The following is a 9,734-nucleotide window of genomic DNA, read 5'->3' on the forward strand; positions in this document are numbered from 1 at the left end:
CAGATATAGCAGTCCTTAGGTGAGTATTGTGTATTGAGATATGAGGAATCACTTCACTGAGAACATACTGAAAAGTATGCTCATCCATTTGCAAGAAATTGATGTATGATTTGACGTCTTGCACTATTAGCTCACGTAACAAGTTTTGCTGAATAATTTTTTCTTCTCGTCGTGAAACCCACGGCTTCACCCAGGTACGTTTCCTTTTTTTCCCCTGCTTCTGTATCACATGTGCACACACAGCAATTGTGGCACAAGCGGCCGCTGCTGCGGTTAAAACTAACAATTTGTTTTTGTCAGCCATCTTGAACTTTGATGAAAACTTTGATGACAGTGTAATACCCAATCTAGCGCTATGTCAAAGATCTTTGTCAAATATATTGGACGGAATATTGGATGACACCGTTCTTAGGTCCTTGTGATTCACGGCGCCTCAAATGGATTACTTTATGATAAAATTTGTTACTTAATATACTATAGCTTATTCAGCAAGCCACAAAATAGCTTTAACATATACTGTCGTCCAGTCCAATTTTACTACAATATATAGTGAGTTAGTTAACATATCTGAGTAGTGTGCTGTTATATATCAGCATTCATACCGAGCGAATGGGGATAAAAGTCTCTCACCTGGTGGCACTGATGTAAACTTCTAGCTGAGTGGCAAAGACTAGCTGTGCACATTGGGTTTATCAACTGCATATGTATTTCTACTGTAAGGCCATTATGTCACGGGACTTGCACATGTACAAAAGCTCCTTCAAACTTCCACAACTGAAAATGTGTTCGGGACCCTGATGCCAAGTTTCACAGAGTCTAGAGGAACAGTAGCGCAGTAGATTTAAGTGCCTAAAGATTGCAGCATCTATGTTACACTTAACAGCATTCAAAGAAAACGAAACAATAAATTCGAAAGGCTCTTGTGCTCTTACACAGCAGCTGCCACAGATTATAAATGAAAGGTAATCATTTCAAAAAAATATCGAGACTGCCCAGAAAACATGTACTAGTGTACTATCTTGACGAAACCCAATATGGCTTTACACAGGTGCTTCAGCCAATGTACATGTTTGAAAACTGTGCACATCAGTACATGTCGTAACGTTTATGCAAATAAAGGCACGTTTGAACGAATCGTTAAAATGAGTACGGTACAACAGGCGTTGGGATGAAATCCGTGGAATTGGCTATGATGACAGAGTGATCTGTATCGCAGACTTAATTTTTACTTTTTCACCATATTTAATCAGTCGAAGCCAATATACAACTAAACTATCACCTAAGTCTCGGAGTACGCTACAGGTACACCTGTCACAACCAAAACGACCGATTTCAGCCGAACTCCAATTGTTCCATACTCATTTTAATGATTCAGAAGTTATTCACAGGTTTACCTCGGGTAGCATTCGTTTCACGCTAGGTGAGGAGAGCCCTACGTCAACGTGACGTAGGCACGCGTCATGAGCTTCACGAGTTGTCCTATCGACTGTTGTGTGCGTTCTGTATACATCGACTGTTGTGTGCGTCTTTAATCTGCACTGTTCTTAGTTGATTTACAAGATGAAGGCAAAATTAAATGGAACTAGATGGTTTAATATTTCCAGCAACATTCGGAATTACTTCCAACTTCAGTTTCTCATTTTAACGTTTCTGCCCACGTGAATTATGCACAATACATTGGCTTTTATAAAAATACGAAACACTTTAATTTCTCCCTATTTCACGTTTTTATCCACATGATTTATGGACGATTAAGCGGACTAAAAATGCCTAGACACTTTCGTTATAGTTATGATTCCTTCATTCAGATATTCGTAATGTTCATGAAACACGCAATAATATCCCATATTCTTTGTATTGCAGCTTAATAATTAGTTATTTCATGTTTCTATCCACAGGATTTAGACACGATTTTTTTTTTTTTTTTTGCTTGGGGTAGCATTCATTTCAGGCTAGAAAAAAAACAAGACACTTTCGTTATGGTTATGATTCCTTCATTCAGATATTCGTCATGTTCATGAAACACACAGTAACATCCCACATTCTTTGGATTGCAGCTTAATAATTGATTATTTCACATTTCTATCCACACGATTTATGCACGATTCATCGGATATTTTTTTTAAAAATATTGACTAAAACCTTTTTTTACTTTCGGTATGGTTCCTTCGTTCAGACATTCATTACGTTCCTGAAACACATAATACCATCCCAAATTGTTGGGATTACAGCTTAATAATTAATTCAACTGGGATGAGTGTAACAGATAACTCCTGTCACTTCGTTTGTACACATGTATGTACATTTAGCTTTGACGTTATCGATACAACCACAAAGATCGATATACGCACTCATGTAGTCGATTTAGGTAATTTACTTCTGATGACGTAGTGTTACGTCACTTTGACGTAGGGTTCTCCTCACTTAGCGTGAGATGAATGTTACCCGCTTACCTCAGTCAGAGATCTTAGCCTCCGTGCTCATGAATATAGCAACTTTGGATATAGAGAACTCTAGAAAGTCCGAGTTGTTTCCAAATGGAAATCTTTGAGTACAAGAGTTGTTATGGTGGTAACGGTGTGTTGAGAGGGTTTGTTGTGTTGTGTACGTGAAAAATTTGTCGTGTTGACGTTAATGTCGTCTGACCGTAGCATTCCACTGCCTGCTACTGAAAGTTGGAATATAATGGAAGTTGATAGTGGATCAAAAGTAATAGAAGAAAGTGCAGAGGTAGTAACCCATATAGTGGACTCCAATCCAGGAAGTCCGCAGAAGTCGCCGAAAGACCGAATAGTAGATATTTTGGATCAGGTTGAACTGCATGTAGAACGACTAAGAAGAGAAGCTTTAAAATTGGAAGAAGAAAGGGACACGCTTCTTACAACGTTAGATACGCTGAAGAATTCCGAGATGATGATTGAATTGTCTGAAAGTGAGTACCTTTGTAATTATTGTATGTAACTGCCGACATTTTCGTTTCATGAGTACTGGCATATGGTAGCTGCTATTACAGATGTCCGTGGATGCGTATTCAAAATTCTATAGTGCACAAAATGCTACCTGTTACTCGGATGCAGTAGTTCATTTGTAAAATTCGTGTGTTGTTTGCAATTGGTCTGTAGCCATGTAATGTGAAGCATTCATTGAAATATGGATATTTTTCTAATTCAAAATGACTGGTCAACAGAAATACTTGTTTGAAGTGAAGGAATTGGCCTCTGTAGGAACGGAGTTAATGGTTTTATCACTGCCGTTGCGTGAACCTTAATTCCTGAAACAGCAGAACTTGATGAGTAATCCACTTATTAGATATTCTTTTTGTGAGGCTATGAGAATATGTGTGTGTAGCTTTGTCATCAGTCTGTGTACTTAGTGTGACGAGTGAGCACTACCCAAAGCAAAGTAGGCTCATGATAGACTGAGCAAATACATGATTTACGATATCGTATTAAACTGCCATTCTACGGAGTCGTTTTAAAGAACTCTGTGTTAGTATATAATTGTATGACGGTAAGGTAAGAGCACCTGTAGTCGACACGTTATCGAATTTTTTTGCCTTCTAATATTGCTGGCATACTATTAAATAATTCTGGGTTATAAAATTACCTGAAAATTCATCTTCCAGAGTCACCTATAATACCGTGGATTGTTAAACTGATGGTGTACACTATTGTCTAAAAGTGGGAACAGAATCTTTGAATTGCTCGTAAAATAGACACCCTAAAATGGACATGCTCCCCCAGGTGACATCCTTACCACATAAGGTTTACATATTTTTCATATCCCCATGATTATAAAAGGATGGAAGGAAATTGCAGAGCTAGTCACAACAATTATTTTTTATGTGACACACACAAATATGAGCATACAGTAGCAGAACACCTGGAAACTGAAATTTTCTTTTCATCAATCATTGGTGGTAAATGTTGACAATGTGTTAGTAGCAGTTTTCATAGTTCATCCACACCTGGTCTGAATGCCCTGCGGCCCATTCCTTTGGGGCTGCTTTGGCAGTGGTAACTGGTATTCTGGTTTACCTGAAGGAACATGGTGCAGAATATAAACTAGTCTTGCTAGAGACTACAGAGACAAAACACAGTAAACAACTGAAACTACTCTATTTACCTAAATACAATCATTGGTGGATGAGTTCCCCAACAGCCTTTCCCATAATGAGTGTTGTGATGGTCTCCTATTAATCATTTCCAGCCCCTTGGTATACTGTTTTGCTTCCTTGTTCAGCCTGAACCATTCCACACTTTGGATTGAGAAAGAGGGGTGTTTCATCTTCGTTAAAAATTCTTCTTGTGTCCACAGACACTGAAATTGTTCGTCTCTCCTGAAAATAACTGTGAACCTCATTAACCAGTATTAGATATTATCTGCCGGCCACGGTGGTCTCGCGGTTCTAAGCGTGCAGTCCGGAACCGTGCGACTGCTACGGTCGCAGGTTCGAATCCTGCCTCTGGCATGGATGTGTGTGATGTCCTTAGGTTAGTTAGGTTTAAGTAGTTCTAAGTTCTAGGGGACTGATGACCACAGAAGTTGAGTCCCATAGTGCTCAGAGCCATTTTTTGAAATATTATCTTGAGTGACTTTTCTTGGAAATATGGAAGCATCAGATTCCACCTGTCTGCTTTGACCCATGATATCACAGATATAGCCAAAACATCCATCCACTATGACTCCAATATGGCGCCTATGGTGTCATTACATAAACATGACAACAAACACAAAATACATAAAAGAAACCTAGCGCATACACCTTCCACAAAAAGCCTAATCAAACTAATGGGACAAGCATGGGAAATTGAGTGTTTTCCGGTGGGAACAAACTAAATATAAACAAATTTAGACACAAATCACAGTACTCCCCAAATACCACTAAAGACAATATCCTCTGGAATCGGTCACTTCCCTTGAGCTATACAGCTCAACTGCAGCTCCCAATATCAGATCACCCAAAGCCATGACCACACATTGGAATCAAAAACTTCCCTTTAACTACATACGTACAAAGCAGCACATGATACCAAATCACCAATACCGCAAACCACACAACTCAGAACCACCCCACCAGCCACAACACACTTAACAGATACACAAAAATAAGAAAAAGAAACTTACCACAGCAAAGTTCTGGTGTCTCAACCTAGGTCAGCCACCACACACACACACACACACACACACACACACACACACACACACACACACACCAACAAAAAAATACACAACCAAAAGAAAGACCCATCCAACGTGCCCCCCTCACCCAAAAATAAAATGCCCGTAAACAAAAACAAAAAGCTACATCTCAATCACACACTAATACTCAACAAAACTGCAAAAAAATAGATCCCCCAAAACTAAATCACAAACCTACATCCCCTCTGAGCTGCTGCCACCAGCTACACAAACCACCCTAACTAACGACCTTCAGCCTGTACATCTTACTAATAGCCCTTTAAAAAAAAGACAATAGCCTTCAGGTACGCCCTTACAACAACAGTACATATCTAAATGAGACTGAAGATTAGAAGAGCACCTCTTCCCCCTCCCAAGAACTGACTTAACGGCCCCCCACATCCTCCCTATAGTATTCGTACAAGCCCCCATCTCATAGTTTTTAAACTCTGAACCATGGTTCACTACTAAATGATTATACCCCCTCTCACCCAATCCCTATAAGAAAAAGCATCAGATCATAGAAAATGTGACTTTTCCCAACCAGGATGCTTTCTCTGTGATTGTAGATACCAGTGTTAAACAATTGATAATAGCAATGTACTTTAGAAGCAAGCCTACTATGTTACATAATTTCCTTATTTCAAACATTTTAAAATTCTTGTCGACTTTAGTAACCTGCAGCCATAGGTGTTCTTAACTGAACTCTGTTAAGGATTATATAGCTCTCACAGGTTTATACATCTTAAAACAAATTATAGCTTATTTATAGGATCTCTTGTATACATGCAAGTCGTCTAAGAAAATGCCGTCCTGTGTTTGCAGGTGATAGGGAACATGTGTTGCACTATGCAGATCATATAGCTAACCACTGTTTAACTGTGGAAGTCCTTGTAAAGACTACACGTGATGGAACCCAGGAGGAAGCTCTGCATCAAGTGAATGGTTTTATTGATTCACTTGTAATCGGATTACGTGAAGATCCTTTTGGAACAAAATCCAAGTGTATCGCATTCATGAATTCGTGTTCATCACATACATCCATTGGAAACATTGACAAGAATTTTGAAAGTGCAATCTTGGGCTGTACACTGGATGATCAGAAGAGGATAAAGAAGCGCTTGCAAGGTTTATTAGATTACATAGACACTTTGTCTGGGTAGAAGTTATGTTGTGCCTTCCGAGAGTGACGGGATTGCACTTAACACTGGAAGTGCTTTACAAAATTCCATTCCCGATATTTTCAGTATAAACATCATAATTGAGACACAACAATTGACAAAAACTAACTTAGAATTAAGTTTCAGAAATATTACAATTTTTGTGTTTCAGATTTTGTGGTTAATTTGTGAAAGCATATTTGATGTGTTGTAAAGGAATTTTATTTGTATTGTTATTTTATAGCTGTTCATAGTTAATATAAAAAAAAACCATACAGCTGCTTTGGAAATATGGATGACATTAATTGCTTCATATAAAGACAGTTTATGACACTACGAGGTTACTAGTAAAGACATAATTATTGCTGATAGTGATTATGTTTAGAGTATAATATATAAAAGACAACACATTGAGGAATATAGGTGATATAACTTCATATTAGTTAAATGTCATTCTTTGATTCAGACATGTGATTATTTGCAAAGGAAAACAGTTGGTTATATGTTTCAAAAACATGTTTCCTGCTATATTGGTATGAACATTTTTCATTTGTGAAAATTGTGGTTGTTCAATATTTTCTTATCAATTGTTTTATTGGAAATTGAGCAATATTAACAGTTGGCTGGAAATGGTAGGTGCTATCATTTCTGCTGTCCTAAATTTTGTTGCTGAAATATAAATTTCCTAAAACTTGTATTATATTTGGCCAGGAAAAGCCTTTTTTTACTTATGAGGTGCTGGAGAATAACTTCTTGTGACATAAGATTTGCACTATGTCAGTTAGAATCAATTGATAGTTTACTTAACTGGATTTAAATGCAGTAGAACAACAATGATCTTGTACTATTTTGGCAAAAGTAAAGCATTTGCAAAATATTCAGGTAGCTCTTGGATAAAGCGCTATGTTGTAGGTAGTTTCAAATTACTGTTACTGGAAACATTGCTCGTGTGTAAAAGTATGGGAACTGGAAAATTAGTTGAAGATTGATAGAGGCATCATAACTAATTAAATTTGCTGAATGTCCATCAGTTTCAGCTGAAAATGTTCCTTCCAGTTCACTGCCTTTTTTATGATACTTATGAATTTTAGATGGTGTAGTAATTTGTCTTAAAAGTGATAACTTTTAATTCCTTGTAAGTTTCAATATTAAGCATAAGCTTTCCTCGTTTCCACTGTTAATTTCTTCTTAAATACATTAAATGATCATGTTCAACATTATTTTTAAACAAAAATTTTGGTGCAAATGTATATGCAGCTTTGTTGCAGTAAATCTATTTTTATACCGTTATAATATTATACAAGTGGCTTTAGGTGTGAATACAAATGTCACCATTGTTGAAGTATGTGATACTTTATGCAGACAAAACCCATATGTTGAAACCTATTACATACATTTTGTAGTGTATACAGGAATAATCCTCAGTAAATTGACATAAATTATTGCTTCCATGCTTCATATTCAAATTATCAGGAGTTTAATAACTTGAAAATAATATGAGAGTACCTTAATTAAACAGACCTAACTTTTTGCAAGTTTCTGACATAGAAGTGCTTGTAACTTACGCTTGTTATTTTGGTGTGTGCTGCGTAGCTTAGTTTCCGACATATGAATGTCGGAAGGATATGACGTTTCTTACCTTCAGTACTTAAACTATTTATGCATTTTATATTCTGTATTGTCACACATTACACAAGTTCCTGATGCCTTACATAAAAAAAAAGATTTTTGTAATTGCTGTATGGCTTGCTCACATCTTCCTCACTTGGGGCACATGGTTAATTCACTAATTATTTTGCAGTGTACTATGAATGACAACAACTGTTCCATTATTGTATTGCAAAATAAGAATGATTAAAATACTTAATTGTGCCATTCTAATTTATTTAGAAAGTTATTCACCTATCCATTAAGCTTTTTGTTTGGATAAAGGAAATTTTGTTGTGAAATGGGCTGTGCCAAGCCAAAATGAACCTTTTCAGAGCAAAATGGTATGTCCTACCAGGACTCAGACTAGGATCTGATAACGTTTTTTGTATGTGAAGTATGTTGTCTTTATTTATTGAAAGAGTGTGTGTGTGTAATTGAAAAAGTCCCAGACAAAGGGCAGAGTCTATATTTAGATGAAGGTCTTCACTACATTAATGTGAAGACAGCTGAAATATTTCATCTCATGTTAGGGTTGACTTGATTTTGAATACAAGGTTTGTGCACTATGTCATTTGATTGGTATGCTCTTTGTGTTCACCTACTTTATGTTACCAACATGACATTAACATTATTTCCAAGTTAGCTAGAAGAATGTGGAACAGGTTTAATAGATTGACTGCCAAGAGGCAGCCAGCAGACATAGTAAAGATGCTCACTGGCTGCCACAAGATCCTCTTTCTTTAATAGGCTACAATATATTTTGCAGTAGTGTGCATTTACATTTTTTTGATTCAACAGCAGCATATAGGAAATTGGGTACAATGTCTTGCTCAATGTTTTGAACTTAATTTTTTGTAACTTTACACCATCCAAAGTATACTGTACTTAACAGAGTGGACCGTGTGGCTGCCAGCAGGTGCACGGCATCAGGTGTGAACCTCTATTGTGTCTGCCAGGGGCCTCGTGGCAGTGAGTGTGTTAATTCACTTTCACCTCTCATTGGCTACAACAATATTTGCCTTGGCAACGGAGATCCTTAGTCTTAAGCCAAAAACAATTTTCTTCACTATGCACTGAGTATCAGCATAGACTAGAGATGCTGCAACGACATAATGTTTTAGCAGTATTCTTTCATACTGTGATGACAATATTTTAGCAGTGTTCTTTTATTGTGTCTGTGATTCACCTTCTTTTCTGAATGGTAAGTAGCAATCAATTCTTTTAATATTGTTATTCCATTCTGGATTTTCCATTGTCAAAATTAAAAGTCAATTAAGAGAGTTAAGAAGTTTTTACAAGCCAAGTGAAGAAGGCAATGTTACAATATATATTAAACAATTTGTGGGAAATGGGGCTGTTGTCCTTACATAATGATCTTGCAGCTGAGAGTCAACAAGATGTAAAGGGGGGTGGAGCGGGGGTGGGCACTGAAATAAGACTTGAAATTTGTAAACTGTATTGTTATTTGAGTTGAAATATAGTAAATTGTGCTGTTACTTGAGGGGTGTAGAACACAAAGCAAGCATGTGTTCTAAAACTATGTTTCAGAAACTAGAGATGAAAGTAGAGTGGAATTTGAAAGCCACCAACAGAAATCAGCAGTTATTGTTTACTCTTTAGCATTTATTAAAAATTACATAGGTTATACCAAAACAATATTTTTTTCTTTGGCATCTAGTACATGTATCTCTTTGCTGAATGCATTTTGCAGATTCCAATAAAAGAAGGAAATCAGCAAGCAAA

The 9,734-nt window shown here is 36.9% G+C and overlaps 1 protein-coding gene across 1 annotated transcript; it reads left to right on the top strand.

The window, feature by feature from the left end:
- Positions 1 to 2,381: 2,381 nt before the first annotated feature.
- On the top strand, positions 2,382 to 8,222 carry LOC126272277 (BAG family molecular chaperone regulator 2). Its single transcript, XM_049975029.1, has 2 exons — positions 2,382 to 2,932; positions 6,007 to 8,222. The coding sequence occupies exons 1-2, from the start codon at positions 2,635 to 2,637 to the stop codon at positions 6,342 to 6,344; spliced, it is 636 nt and encodes a 211-aa protein (XP_049830986.1). The 5' UTR covers positions 2,382 to 2,634; the 3' UTR covers positions 6,345 to 8,222.
- The last annotated feature ends 1,512 nt before the right edge of the window (positions 8,223 to 9,734 follow it).

This window comes from Schistocerca gregaria, chromosome 5, assembly GCF_023897955.1.
Source record: "Schistocerca gregaria isolate iqSchGreg1 chromosome 5, iqSchGreg1.2, whole genome shotgun sequence".
In the NCBI taxonomy this organism is placed as follows: Eukaryota; Metazoa; Arthropoda; class Insecta; order Orthoptera; family Acrididae; genus Schistocerca; species Schistocerca gregaria.